Source organism: Cricetulus griseus, chromosome 2, assembly GCF_003668045.3.
Source record: "Cricetulus griseus strain 17A/GY chromosome 2, alternate assembly CriGri-PICRH-1.0, whole genome shotgun sequence".
NCBI lineage: Eukaryota > Metazoa > Chordata > Mammalia > Rodentia > Cricetidae > Cricetulus > Cricetulus griseus.
This window is the reverse complement of record NC_048595.1, coordinates 432,437,323-432,453,090: the sequence shown is the minus strand read 5'-3', so window position 1 is coordinate 432,453,090 and position 15,768 is coordinate 432,437,323. Positions and strand designations below refer to the sequence as shown.

General features: G+C 41.7%; 1 protein-coding gene across 1 annotated transcript in view; it reads left to right on the top strand.

Moving 5' to 3' along the window:
* Wdfy1 (WD repeat and FYVE domain containing 1) overlaps window positions 1-15,768 on the top strand; it is a 48,751-nt gene that overhangs the window by 18,764 nt on the left and 14,219 nt on the right. Inside the window, exons 3-6 of the mRNA XM_027397348.2 lie at window positions 5,544-5,617; window positions 9,207-9,261; window positions 11,681-11,831; window positions 13,509-13,621. Of these exons, the coding sequence (XP_027253149.1) occupies window positions 5,544-5,617; window positions 9,207-9,261; window positions 11,681-11,831; window positions 13,509-13,621 (393 nt within the window). The remainder of the gene's footprint in view (window positions 1-5,543; window positions 5,618-9,206; window positions 9,262-11,680; window positions 11,832-13,508; window positions 13,622-15,768) is intronic.

The window sequence follows — 15,768 nt, the reverse complement described above, 5'->3', positions numbered from 1 at the left end:
ATTAAAGAAAACAAAACAGGAAAGGGGCCATTTTCCTTTGTCCTAATTTGTCCAGCTTTAATTCAGTAGTGACTTTACAAAAATTATTTTTTACAGTTACTTAGTGTATAAGTGCTCATACCTTGGCAGATATTGGGAGGTTGGAGAAAAACTTTAAGTGTTGACCCCTTTCCATCTCTCATGTGGGTACTGTGGACCAAACTCAGCATAATGCTGAGCCTTTTCATTGGCCCCAGAAGTCACTTTTTACTCAGTGGTTAGGGGTTCATATACCACTGGAAAAGACCTACATATTCCATATACTGTGGATTGATCTATGGTTGTGACCAGCCTTTTGCCTGCTCTTTTCACTGTCCCCCAGTGTTATATAAAGATGTGGACCGTGGAACAACACTTTGTAAATGGAGAGTCTTCTCTAGAACCTGAGCCTGTAACTCAGTTGGTGGAGTGTTTGCTTAGCATGCTTGAAGCTCTGAGTTCAATACCTAGCATGACATAAAACTGGGGGGCGTGGTTGCCCATTACTTAGCAAGGTTCAAGACCAGCCTGGGCTACATGAGACCCTATCTCTTAGGATGTGCTGACATAGGATTACCCATGAAACCTCAAGCCAATGTACACAACATTACATTGCCGTATTTCTTTGTTTCTTCTTTTCTTCAGCTTTTCTCAGAGACAAAGCCCTGCAGAAAGTATCTAGATGCTACCCAAGGCCAAGTGAGAGGTGACTTCCTTGTGTCCCAAACAGTCACAAAGGAGACAGCTTCTGAGGAGATTCTCTATTTAGAAAGTGTTTCACCTTGGGCCTCACTTCTCCATGTCATGGGGAAATGGGGGATGGGGCAGGAAAAAGAGCAGGCCAAAGGCTAGTCCCACTCACAGGAGTATATGGAGTAATGGTGTCTCAGCTCCTGACTCCAGCGTGAACAGCCACAGCTCTGAGACTCCTTGAGACACTGTTCTTAATGAGGGATTTCCTTGACTTAAGGGCTTCCGTGATCACATGACCGTTGGGGAAAAGAAAGGGATTTATTTTGAGCTTAATAGTTTGTTACTGAAAGTCATTGTGGAGTTCTTCCATAAGAGGGTTCCTGACAGTTGCCCTGCTCACTGTTGACACTGGTCATAGCTTTCCTAGGAATTCGCATTCTGAAACTGCCCGTGTGTATCAGCAGTTGTTCAGCACCTTCTGTGTGATGGGGGCCATCCTCCCAGCAACTCTCTTGCACAGCATTTTTCCATTTATTCATTGTGTGTGCAGTATTTGGGTCCTGTAATAGTTTCTGCCAAAAGTCAGTGGTTTATCAGTGTTAGACCAAGAGCTTTGGACAGCTGGTCAACCTCTTTATGTTTATAATCACTCAGTGACAATGGAACAGACTTTTGGAATCCTGCTAAAAGGTAAGCATTAGCAATGGAATAGAGAGCACATCAGAAGACTCCCAGAGCTGCTCATAATATGCTAAGTAGTAGAACCTTCTCGTTGAGTGTGTCTGCCTGTGTTGTGTCAGCCTAGCCTTGGTTTCTTACTCTGAATTCTCTCCTTGAATCTTGAAGTGACTGTCTCAGTTAAAGTGCTTCAGAGCCCATTTAAGCAACAGTGCAGGAGGAGGTGAGATCCTCTGGGCCTCATTAGCTACTACAGCCACACACACGAGGCTTCAGCCAAACTGATGGCTTCTTACTTCCCAGTGGCCCAGCCACAGATCTGATAGCTGGAAGGGAGCAACACTCCAGGAAGTCATTCAGTGCTGGAAGTGCCTGTCATCATGATGGAACACTGCTTCAGTCTTGTTGGTGTCAATCTTCTCCGGTTCCCACCCTGCTGTCCTCCACAGTTCAGAGTTTGATCATAAGTTAATCCCTTGGGTCCTGAACATTGGGGTTCATGCTCCTAAGACACTGAGACTGAGATGCTTGTGTCCATATTTAGTGGTTACTCTTTAGATTGCACCCCTCTCCCCAACTATTTTTTTTTTCAATGCTAGGAAGCGATGTCTCTAGCACCCCCTTCTCCAAATATTTTTGTGCAACTTTATTGTGAATTATAAACAATAAATGACATCTTTTTATATTATGTGGTGGGAGGTGCTGCAAGTGGAGGTCAGAGGACAGCTTGTGGGAATCTGTTCTCTCCTTCTACCTTGTGGGTCCTGGGGATCAAACCCAGGTCATCAGCCTTGACAGAAAGTGCCTTTAACCACTGAACCCTCTGGCTGGCCCCTGTTGTGACCTATTTCCCCCCCCCCTTAGGGCACCAACACCCTATCATGACTGTTAGATATTGAGCATGTAACCATGGTCCTCTGTCCCCATCCATCCTTGTCTTGGCTTCATTGACTCTCCTGAGGTAGTTCCCAGTTTGAGAAGGAAGGGCTGGAAAGAATGGGCCTGGGTTCTGCAATGGCAGGCTCTCACCTGCATGCCATGCTTGTGTCTACACACAGCTGCTGCTGGTATGTTCCCTTGTTATTACTGTTTGAGGCAAGGCATCAGTCTATAGCCTAGGATGGCCTTGAGCGCACAGCAGACTTTCTGTTCAGCCTCCCAAGTGCTGAGGTCACAGTCATGAGCCACCATGCCCAGCTTAGACACTTCTTTATTGCCCAAGCTGTAATAGCATGGCAGTGAGAAAATATAGCAAATGAATTATGAAAAGTAACTGCTATTCTCACATGGCATTTTTTGCATGATTAAATTCTAAATTCAAGAAAAATGTCCTTTCTACAAATCTCTGTAGATTATCTTCCTTGGAAGATGTATTTTGATGACATCATCACAACTGCCTTTTTATGAAGAGGCTGAAGAGATCTAAGTTGATTGCTTGTGGCTGTAATTCTTTTCCAAACACCTGTTTATGACTGCAGGACTGTGTTGCCTACCAAAAGGTGGATAAACAGTATTTTATGCACAAGACCAGATGGCAGTGTTGAGATTCCATAGGCCACACAGTCTATGGCAGTCCCTCAGCTCTGCCACTATAGTACCATAGCAATAGGGAACAGTGAGGGCGTCTGGCTGAGCTCTAGCACTAGACTGTAAATAGACCCTGCCACAGGTGATCCAGTCGTCTGCTTTGAGTTCTCCATATGTAATCTCAGACTCGCAGGTGCCCTTTGTGTATATAGTGCCATTAATTTGAAGGATGGTCTGTGTTTTTCCTGTCTGTGTGAGTACTTGCCCCCTCCACCCTGTTTTTAAATTGTATATTGCTTACCCCAGTAGAAACCACTCTTTAAGAAGAGGAGCGGGAGTTGCGGGGGGAAGCAGTCAGGGTATTACAATATCCAAACCAAATATCAGAAGCTTTTTTAATGAAAAAGTTCTGGGGTTGTTGAAATGACTCAGAGGGTAAAAGTGCATGCCACACAAGCCTGGCAACCTGAGATTGCTCTCTGGATCCCACAGTGGAAAGAGAAATGAACTCCTGAAAGTTGTCTTCTGATCTCCACATGTTCACTGTGGCATGTGTGTACCCCCCATCATATACACAAGATAACAATAATATAACAGATCTCTATAGAGTCATAAAATTACTCAGCATATTGATATTTTTACACAAATAAGGCGTTTTACATAGTTAAGCAGTTTTATTATAGTGTCAGGCATCAAAAGAATTGAAGTTTAAAACCATCAAAATTTATCATGGGCTGGTAAGCAAAAATGGTAACAGTGGGTCTTTTAAGACATCAAAGCAAATTGATGATTGCTTTAACTGCTTGAGGTTGGGGTGTGTGTGTGTGTGTGTGTGTGTGTGTGTGTGTGTGTGTGTGTAGCATGTCTTTGTGGTTATAATTCTCTTTTAATTCAGGCAGCCACACTTTGTACATGTAGCTGGCCTCAATCCCACAAAAATTCTCCTACCTCTGCCTCCTGGTTCCTGTGATTAAAGTCATGTGCCACCATGCCTGGTAGAAGATATAATTATTAAACATGAGATTATATATTATAAACCCAAACCATAAATATGGGAGTGTGCAGACTTGAAGCCAGTTCAAACTCACACACATCTGACTGAGTTGTGAACAGTGTCAGCATCTACCTTTACCTGTAGAATTCTTGAATGCAACTGACATAGTCCTTTCTTGTGTGTGATCTTAGAATTGTGTTTGGGTACCAATCTGTGTTATATTTTCTTTGACAGAGTATGAGCCCAGGGGCTTGGGAGATTGCTCAGTCAGTAAAGAGCCTGCCACACAAGTACAGAATCCTGAACCCAGATCCCCAGAACCCACAATGCTGATAGGACAGGTAGTGCAAACAGGCAGATCTCCGAAGCTCACTGACTAGCCAGCCTGGCTGAATTGGTCAGCTGCAGGTTCAGGGAGAGATCCTGTCTCAAAACATAAAGGTAGAGAGAGATCAAGGAAAACACCCAATGTCTGCCTCTGACTGCACATGCGTACACACATACACAAAGAAACATACCCCCCCACACACATAGTAAATAAACAAGTAAATAAATAAAAGCAAAATGCATGAGCCTTTTTGTAGTGAGTTGTTTCCAAGTGGTAACTTCCTTTGAAGATTATTTTCTCTTTGACTTTTCCTTTTGGGATTTAAGATAGTGTGCCACTTCGCATGTATGCCAGGCAGGTACGGAACTTTCTAGGTAGGCAGTTTGACCATGACCTCCTCCTTCCGCCTTCTGATTGTTCATTTGCAAGCTTGCACCACCTAGCCCAGCTTTTATTTATTTGTTTGTTTGTTTGTTTTTGATAAGCAATTCTAATTCAAAGCCACACACATCTGGTTTATTTCCCTCTGATATGCATTTTCACGTTGTGGGTCTTTCATTACTAGTTAAAGTTATTTATGTGGAGTGAACCCAAAAGTTCTGTCTCCAAATGTTCAGTTTTAGAAATCATATTTGTTGGGATCTTTAGGAGACAACAGTTTGGAGTTTCTCCTGCTTAAGAACTTTCCATTGCCCATGAATCCTGAAGAGGGATGGGTTGGCCATAACGGATGGGTGCACGAAAGAGGTTGCTGCAGGCCTGTGCAGTCGCGGCTCTGCTTACTGCCCTGGGATACGTGCTCTCTCACAGGGGAGTCGTTTTTATTTTTCTCTTGGGAAAGAAATAAGCCCACGATGGTTTCCTGCCTTGCACACATATGCCACAGGTTTGGAATTCTCGTGCCAAGACCCTTCAGTTTTTTAGAGTCCAACTCATCACTGGTCTTTTCTGGGGAAGGATGGCAGGGCAGGGTGAGCATCTGGATATCAGTGCATGCCCAGGAACATTGGTCCCCAGAGGCATCTACGCTATAGCAGGAGTTCCACCCAGAGGAGACTTGATGCTGGCAAACTTCACCCAAAGTTCTAAAAGTAACTGTGAGATGGCTTACAGAGGTCCACTTTTAGCCTTAAGCCACGGGGAGCTTCAGTTACATTTTCAATGTGTACAATTTATTTTTCATGAAGCATTTTCATCTATTTTTTTTAAATGTAGCCATATAACTCTTCTCAATAATAATATGTTTTAAACAGTGGCTTCCAGTACTTAGCTTTTCTCACAATGTGGTCCTTGTCTTTTTGGCAGCTCCTTGCTCTGCTATGGCGTACCATCACGACAGCCGACGGATATTTGTGGGCCAGGATAACGGGGCTATAATGGTAGGTAGTGTCTCCAATGTATTCAGTATGTCCTTTGTAAGACTACCCCATGTTTACTTATGCTGAACATGTTTGGCATGAGCAGTATCTGTTTCATCATAGATGTTAGATTGGAAGTTTAATTTAATTAGTACTTACAAACTAATTTACGTGCATCTCAAAATGCTCTCATGAATAGTGTCTTGGTGCTCAGGTCACCCACAAAGCAGACTTTTTGCAGTGGATTTGAGACCAATAGCTGCTGCTGCCTTTGACAGGGTAGTGGAGAACCACTGTGTATGTGTGTATTTCTGTGAAAAACAGAGCTGAGAAGAAGGACCAGCTGTGACTCCAGAAGGAACTCATGTGACTCTAGAAGGAAAGCAGTACACCTCAAGCCATCTTTGGTAAAAGATGGGATATTTAAATGATTTTTTTAAAGTTAATTGTGTGTGCATATCTGTTTGTTTCCTTAATAGATATGTAACTCATACACCATACTGGTCATCATTCTCCATGTACATTTTAATGATATATAGTGTTTCGTATATTCATTAGCATCATCACTTTCTAATGGCAGAATATCTTCACATCCCTCAGAGAAAGCTTGTCTCCATTGGCAGTTGCTCCCTGGTACACCTCCCTCATCTATATGACTGTCTCTAATCTACTTTCTCTGAATGGGGAGTTGTCTATCCTATACATGTTGTGTGAATAGAATCATGTTCCATGTGTAGCTTCTTATGTGTGTCTTGAGGGAGTCTTCCCTGTTGAAGTGTTGTCTTTTCAATCATTTTTAAGTTTTGTAAAGTCCAATTTATCTTCTCTTTTTTTTCTTTTTTCTTTGTTTCTTTATTTTTCCTGTTGTTGCTTGTACTTTGGCTACAATATCTAAAAAACTTTTAATAACCTGGATCAAGGTCATTTTTTCTGTTCTCACAGGAGAAAATTAATCTGTGGCCATATCACTCTGAATGTGCCTAATCCTGTCATACTTCTCTTTTCTTCTAAGAGTTTTGCAGTTTAGCTTTTGTATTTAGATCTTGGCCGCATTATTAGATCATTTCTGTAGATGGCTGAGGGCTGGTTTCACACTATTCTTTTGCCTGTGGATACTCAGAGTTATACCACTCCCATTTTATTTTCTTTTCCCATTGTATTTACATGGCCCCCTTGTCACAGCCAGCCAGCAGTTTCCAGAAGTGGAAGCTTAGTCAAGACTTGAGGTGGCACAGGTCTGTGTTGGAGGAGGGTGTCTTGGCTGGGTGGTACTGAATGACAGAAGGACCCAGGCATAACAGAGACGTGGACAGGGGGCCAGGTCATGCAAGGCCTATGGTTAAATTTTTACATTTTATTGTAAATTTAGTGAGAAGCTAGCAAAGGTTTTGACAGGCAGCTGGTATGATGTAATTCATATCCCCCTCTACCTCTTTCAGACGGGATTTCATTATACTGCTCAGGCTGGCTCTAGAGCCTACTGTGTAGCCCCCATTAGCCTCAAACCTATGTTCTTCCACCCCACTCTTCTAGAGTGATAGGATTATAGGCACCACCTATATTTGCCTGACAAAATTCTTAAACCACTAACTCTATGGAGACTGAATTGGAAAGTAGCAAGAATAGAAAGGAAAGTCAAGTTGCTGTAGCATCCAGGAATCTGGCATCAAGGACAGTAGCCTCAGAAGTGGACAGAGTGGATGACTTAAGATGCCTCCTGGTGTGTTTGCTGTGGGTTCAGTTTGAGATGACAAAGGAAGATGTCAGGTGACAACAGATTTGGGGCTTGAACTAAGTGGGCTGTGGTGCCATTTCCTGAGAAAGGAAAAGCTCTGTGTGGCCATTGGAGAAGGGAGCAGGGAGATGGTGAGTTCCAGAAAACAAGGGCAACAGACATGCTGAGGTCAAGCTGTGCCGAGAAGGCAGCGTGCGTTTGTGAGTAAACAGATATAAGAGTGAGTGAAGCTTAAGAAGCTAGAAAGAAGGATGGTTGCCAGCAGGAAGACACAAAGGAGAGAAGAAGAGAGTGTGAGGATGGGGTGCGACAAGAGAGGTCATGGGTGACAGAAGGGTGGAGAAATGGTGGACAGGGAGAACCATCAAAACAGTGTGTTTCAAAGTTTGTTTGAAAATTTCTTAAAGATTGTCTAGTATTTTATATTCTAGCTAAAAAATAGATAGATAGATAGATAGATAGATAGATAGATAGATAGATAGATAGATAGATAGATAGATAGAAGGGAGCAGCCAGGGGTAGGAGGGAGCACACTCTCCTTGCAGACACAGAAGCCTGGAGCACAGTGGTAGGAGAAGGGATCATGGTGGGAAAGCCTGAGGGTGGCTACTAAGGGCTGATCATGAAAAAAGAAAAGAAAAAAGGCTTTGCTGAGAAGGGGCCAAGAGTCTTGTGTAGGTCAAAGGTCTTCATTGTTGTTTTAGTTGATTTGCCCTTTAATGTAAAATGCTTTGATTATGTGTAAGGGCTGAGAAGAAAGAGCCAAAAGGAAGGATGGGCTGCTGCCCTGTCTGTCATTCATACAGCATTGGCAGGTGGCAAGGACCACTCTGCACACAGTAGCAACAACTGGTAAAGTCCTGTCCCTTTCCTTCCAAAGACTTTGAGGGGATGTGGTGGCGATGCACACCCTCGTGTGAGAGAAACTCGGGTGTAAGCTGCAGGCACCTTCTCCAGGGACAGTGTGTGCACCTCCCGAGGGGTTCCTCTGCATTTTGGTTGAAGAGGAGGCTGCAGCTACAACATGTGAAAGCGCTGGCTCCAGCAGAAAGGGCGAGTGCAAGTCTAATTCATCCGTAGTCAGCAGTTGCTCTCTGGGTTGGCTGCCTTGTCTGGATTCTCATTTACAGCGCCGATGAACTTTGGTACCCAGCAAAGCCAGAAGGAGGACAGGATGTCTGTATTCCTTTCTGTGTGTTTTTGTCACTCTAGATCAGTCTGCAGTTTATAATGTCTGTATTACATAGCATCTTAACAGTTTAACACTGATCAGTAGGTTCTTAATTAGTGCATATTCTTTTGACTTTTATTGATTCTTTTCATTACAAAAGTGTGTGCTTTCTTCCCCCTCCTAGGTATATGGAAAATATAAAATATCAAAAGGCACTCCCCAGTCTCTAAAATTTGTGTTTTAGAGGCTATGTTCATACACACAACATGCAGATTTTCCTTATTAAATTATCAAGTCATCGCCATCTCTTCCTGTAAGCCATCTACAATGTTGGCAACAGGTCTTTAACATTTGCTCCTTATGCCTTGTCTTGAGGAGTTATTAACTTAGTTTTTTGCACAGCCAAAGTAGCAAAATGAACAAACTGTGATAGTTAGAGCAAGACTGGCTTGTGGAGGAAGCATCGGACGTTAAGTGCTGAGCTGGCTAGCAGCAGTTTCTTTATACGATTCCAGCTGTTTGATTCCTCCTTAAAGGATCGCCCAAGGACACGTTTGCTGGGAGGAGCAATCACCTCTGTAGCTCATCTTGAGTGCCATGCCTCATGGCAAGCATTTTTTTAGACTTTGATTCATTTTTCAAGTTGAGCTCCTGTTGTTTAAAGAACTGTAACTGTCTTTTTTATTACGTATGCTTGCTTTTAGGAATTTCACGTTTCTGAAGATTTTAATAAAATGAATTTTATCAAGACCTATCCAGGTAATGACACACACTTTTGCATGTGTATACATTTAGATACACACACATAAAGCTAGAATGTCCTCTGCCATGATTAAAGGTAGGTTTCCATGTTAACATCTCCATTTTAGCGCACCAGTTATATGAGAGAATATTAAGTTATTTTACCATCCTTTCCTGCTTCCTGCATTCAAATTTTTGTATATTGGGTAAGTGTACAAGATTTAATTTCACTATTCTTCTGTTATTGGAAGCAGATGTGCACTGCTTCTCGTTTTTGATTAACATACAGTACAACATACATGGATATGGTTGTGTGTACATGCACGTCTGTAGGTGTACTGCATAGGTATGTGTATAACTGTGTGTGTTCATGACTCTGACACTGAGACTCTAGATGGTCAATTTTGATGACTTCCACTTAAAACAAATTCCTGCAAGCAGATAGCTAGGTCAGTTTTTGCAAACTGCTTCGCAAACAAAAGTGCAGATCTTGCAGCTCCATGACCAGCAAATGAGTAAGGTACCCTCTTGCTACTTCCTAACATTGCTACCTTATTTATTTGGTACCAGTTTGATAGAAAAGTTCACAATTTGAAAATGACTTCAGTTTTATTTAGTGTTGGTCATTTGTCCTCCCTGAACATCTGTTGTGGTTTGTGTCTCTATTCCCAGGGAGTTGCAGTATGTTGTAACTGAGTTAAAAGGTGACCTTTGGGACATCTTTGAAATACACATTTTATAAAATTTGCATTTAAGTTTTCAGAGTTCTCTATGGATTATATATAGGATAATTTTGTAGTGGTTTCTGGAGTTTGCATTTCATTGGTGACTTAATGCAATCTGGAAAACCACGTGGAAGACTGAATAGAGTTTGCCACATTTTTAATTTTACCACATGGGAGGATCTAGAAACCGTGAGTGAAGCAGAATAAGCATTAACAGGCTTCACCATCCTTTCCTAAAAGAAAATACTGAAAAATTACAGTAGTAAAAAACGATCTAAGCCTACAAATAAGATAACTATTCCTGAGAAAAGTAATTGGCTATCATTCTGAGGTCTTTACCATGAGCTGGGATAAGCCTTGACAGAGAAGTGGAGTTAGACAGAGCAAATTCATCTTTTAATTATAAGATGTATTTTATGAATAAAAGTTATGTTCCTCAGTCTTTGTATCTGAAATGAATACAAATTAATTAATATCTGTGTTTGTGGAAATTAGAAATATTAAAGCAGAAAAAAGTAAAACAAAAAGCCCACTCAGTCACCATATGGGATTTGGTTTGCCTGAATCTATGATTGAGAACTGTTGGAGCACCCTTGAAGTTTTGGGACTTTTGAGGAGCATGTAAATTTTGTTTTGTTTTTTCGAGACAGGATTTCTTTGTGTAGATTTGGAGCCTGTCCTGGCACTTGCTTTTTAGACCAGGCTGACCTTGAACTCACAGAGATCTGACTGCCTCTGCCTCACGAGTGCTGGGATTAAAGGTGTGCACCACCACTGCCTGGCTCCAAGAGCATGTGACTTTTAGCATAGCCTCCCTGCAGTCTGTGTGCATGACAATCACACTGACACTCTGATCCCTTCAGTTCTCCTGAGTGGCTCACACAGCTGAGGGCAATGGCAGCTTTTTCTCTGACTGGCCTTTGACTTTATTCATCAGCTTGAGCATTTACTAGAAGCTACTGTGCAGAGTCATGTGCCTAATGAAGCAGAGTCATGCCATGCCTTGGTGAGGCCAGAATCAAGCTGAAACATTTCAGAGGTTAAGTGATAGCGAAACTGACTCCTTTCTCAGCTACTATTTCAGAAGGCTTCACAGATACTCTGTCTTTGTAAATAATAATAAAAATTATACACAAAACCATTCCATAAAAGACATCTTTTTAAATTTCACAAAGTTGCATTGTATATTCTTATATACTATGCCAGAATTACAAAAAAACAATCTTATTGATAATTTGTTTTAAAAGGGACATATTGCCTATTAGATAAGTACAAAAAGATATTAGCCGGGTATATTGGTGACTTTTCTGATTGTTTTGACCAAAGACCATAAAAAGCAAATTAAGAGAGGAAAGAAGGGTTGTCTTAAAGTTTGAGGGTCCATCATCTAGCATGGTAGCAACACAGTCAGACAGACAGATTAAAAAAAAAAAAAAAAAAACAGCTTGTTTTCTGTGAATTGGAACCCTTCTTGCGCATGGCTCTTTAGTGTCTCCTGGCTTCTGACAGCCTTCCACGTGCGGTGGCCCAGGGCTTTGGTGAGAACCTGTGCCAGTGCATGGGGAATGGGGAGCAGCAGATTGTCTGAAGTCCACTGAGACCATGCCTGTACACTGTGCAAGGTGAGCCTTAGCTCTCACCTGGTGTGGGGAGGTGTTCTGAAGACAGCCCTCTGTCCTGACGGGCACTGACCTTCCGTTTGTCTCCTGCAGCCCATCAGAACCGGGTGTCTGCCATCCTCTTCAGCCCAGCTGCCGAGTGGGTGATCAGCACAGGCCATGACAAGTGTGTGAGCTGGATGTGCACACGCAGTGGGAACATGCTTGGCCGTCACTTCTTCGCATCCTGGGCTTCCTGCTTGCAGTATCCTTCAGTGTGCCCAGCCACTCCTTCCCAGCACCTCTCACCTCACTGTTTAATTTGGAACTGAATTATGAGTTGTTCTGAAGACAGAGGATCCCTGTGGATTTAACTTCAAATCCAAGAATTTCCCTGTCTGCTTTTCTTTGGTATAAAGCATGCCTGTTAAAAATAATGACATAAAGAGTCGGGCGTTGGTGGTGCATGCCTTTAATCCCAGCACTTGGGAGGCAGAGGCAGGCGGATCTCTGTGAGTTCGAGGCCAGCCTGGTCTCCAAAGTGAGTGCTAGGATAGGCTCCAAAGCTACACAGAGAAACCCTGTCTTGAAAATCAAAAAAAAAAAAAAAATGACATATATGATATATATATATATATATATATATATATATATATATATATATGTAGCCTTGTTAATGCAAGGTCTACTCTTCATTCCTTTCATTACAAAATGAAAAATTTCACCTTACCCTGGGCTTTATAAGTGGGCTGCCAGGAACTTTATACACAACAACCTCACTTAATGATATTGAGATATATATGGGCCTTTGATTCTTACAGTACTCTCATAGCTGCCTCGGGTTCTTCAGATGATAACAAGATGAGATGATACCATTCCCACATTCCGGGTCTTAACTTTCCAGCCCTACGGGATTTGTTTTACACACAGCTCACCTCTGCATCAGGTGACCTCTGTTGCTGTGTGCACAGATGATGACAAGATGAAGATCATAAACAACAGGCAACACCCTAAAATAGTTCATGATACCGTGGTACACCTCTCCCATAAAAAAAAAAGGAAAATTGGAAAATTGTTTTTAATTTTTGTTACAAGTGAATGCCTAACATGCACTTTTTAAAATAAACCTTTAACACAGTATTTTACAGCTTAGACTCCAACAAGGGAAAGTGCTCATTGTATTCTAAGTGAGCTTTTCTGTATGGATGAGAGCTCTCATAATGACTTTGCAGAACACAACACAAAATCTTCATGGCCTGGCTTGTAGTTCTCTTGACCGTGTGATGTAGAATACTAGCAGCCTGTGGTTACACAGTGAGAGAGGAATGAGTTGTTACCTACAGGTAGTTAATATGCTTTAAGCTGGTTACCAGCACAGATAGCTGATGTCTGGATTATGGAACTACCCTCTGCAAGTTAAAGTAAGCCATTGTCTTCGTTTAAAACTAGATTATTTTGGCAAAAAGGAAGATGAGTCTGTGTCCTGTGCATACTGTCAATATGACATCATTTTCAGAGTTCCTATGTGTGTGCATGTTTGAATGTTTGCTGTTTTCATTATTTAGCAATTTTGTTCTTTAATGTTTTATTATAACTTGATTGTAACTACCGATCTGTCATCTCTACCAGCTCTCATGTTTTGTTGTTGTTTTTGTTTTGTTTGTTTTTTAATGCTGGTTCCTATGCTATTGCCCTTGATATAATACCTGTTGGCTGGATACTAGCTTTCCTTATGAATCTAGCTGCTTTAGTTTTTCTTTCAGTGTGTACCTGTCACTTCCTGCCATTTTCTCATTGCCTTTCATGTCATGATTTTCAGGTTTGTGGTCGTTGTTGTAGAATACCTGAGTTCCATGTTAAGCCTTTGTCTGTGGCTGGTGATGCTTGCTCTGTGGGAGTGTGCTGAGCTGGGTCCTGTTACCTGCCCTTGACTACTTCTCAGATATGATATGGATACTCAACATGCTTTCGTTGGTGATTACTCGGGACAGATCACTCTGTTGAAGTTGGAACAGAATACCTGTTCAGTTATCACGACCCTCAAGGGACATGAAGGTAGGCTGTGGTCCTAAGTTTCCCACTTAGGTTAGGCATCCAAAGTTAATCTTCAGCTCTGTGGTTTTGGGAGTGGTCCCCTCCTTGTGACTGGCCAGCTTTCAGTTTGATGGGATTGAAAAGAAAACGAAGTGTCAATCGGATATCATGTTTAGTTTCATATATCAGAAATCCTGTCTGAATTGCTCAAGGGATGCTTGTTTTGCTTACCTTGTTTGCTTATTGATTGATTGATGGCTTTTGGAAGTGGGTCTGATGCTAACCCTGGCTGTCCTGAAACTTAATGTGCAGCTCAGGTTGGCCTCAGCTCTTAATAATCCTTGTCCATTAGCCTCCTAAGTATTGGACTTAGAGTTGTGAGCCACCGTTCCCAACAGCCTTTTCAAGTTATTGTTTTCATAAGAACTTTTCAGGGGCAGGGTGCAGTACTGGTTTTGAACCCAGGGCTTCGTGCCAAGCGAGAGAGTTCTACTGACCTACACCTCCATCCCCAGACCATTCCTTTTAAACAGACCTTTGGAAGAATCCTCATTACTGTTATTCTTTTGTTAGTTTCTAGAGTGGTACAATTAAAGGAACTCCATGGGCTGGTCAGCCTTACACTTGGTCACCGTGTGCTGGGTAATGACTTGGGAGAGTGTGTCATTAGGTAAAACTCCCTGTTTCTGCAGCTCATTGTGGTGGTGGAGCTTAGTGGAGGAATGTAAAATTCTGTTGGCTGAATCGGGTAAACTTTTTATACACATGTGAGTGATAAGTTGATTTCATTGACCACTGCACCGAAATGCAGTGTTTTTACACAGACGGTTGGATCCCATTTCTGCATGAGACCTTGAGGTCTCTAGTTTAGACTAAAGAATTGAAAATTTGTTGAGAGGATCAATAGTATGTTTATTTAAAATGATAGTTAGGCAACAAGTTGGATGTATCATACACTTTCTAGCTAAGTTGTTTAGATGAAATAGACTGTCCAAGATCAGGGACTCTGGGGAGAAGGTGAAAAGGAAAACGAATAGCACCCCAGAAAGCTGTTGCAGAGAAGGAAGGCGCCTGATGAAACTGGATCTTCTGAAGGCAGAATGGGCCCTGAGACTACTTGGTGATTTTCCTGTCAGACCATGTTTATCTGTGGTTTAGGTCACTAACTGACACATGAGGGGCACAGGACTCAACAGAATCCATGACAAAACAAATGGGGCCTGAAGCTCATTTGCCAAGTACTTTTTGTTTTGTTTTCACTTTTATTTTGTTTTGAGAAGGTTTATATGAGAAACTGATTTTTCTTACTTGCTTGTGAAGGTGACCTCATTAGTTTCTGTGTGCCTCCAGGAGAATTGTTAGTGTGTGTCATGTGTCCCTGGTTCAGTGTCACTGTTTGTTAGCTGTTTCCTAGGCCAGTAGTAACAGTGGAAGACATCTCTGGAAGAGAACTCTCTAGAAAGAAAAAGATTTCCCCAAGGGCATCCAATTTGATAAGCTAGCTAGTACAGAGTGTGAAATGTAAGGGTTGGGTTTTTTTTTTTTTCTGAACTTCCTTGTTATATTTTTATTGTATACCTGCACTACTTTTTTCTTGAGGCATTCATTTAATTTTCACAGATAAAAGAATCCTGGGGTAAATGTCTATAAAGTCTCATGAGTCTGGGATAACCTACATTTGTATCTTATATAAAACACTCACAATAAACTACAGGTATTTTCTTGACCTATTGGTGGGATTTTTTTTTTCTCTAGAAGTTTTCTAAACTGATGTTTTATATCTAGCTACCTTATAAATTATTTAAATTATTGGTGCAGAACAAGGAAAAACTTTGTTTTTTAGTGAACCAATGGATTTATTTGGATTACTCACAGGCATATAGATGAGGGGTTTCTTACAGGAGCAGGGATAATTCAAAGGCAGCTGTATCACTGAAAGTCCACTTTGGCATGGGTCATGACTCATGAACACTAGAACAGAGAAGGAAGGCTCATTTAAGATACAGGAAGCAAACAACTCACAAGTCTCAGGAAGTCCCTGAGAGTGAGCAGATACACATAACCCTTTCCCCACTCATCAAGGGTATATAAGCTATAAGGATGTCTAAGAAGAGACTCTGCAACCTGTTGAGCTGCCTACAATGAAAAATTTTCAAACCCTTTGTATT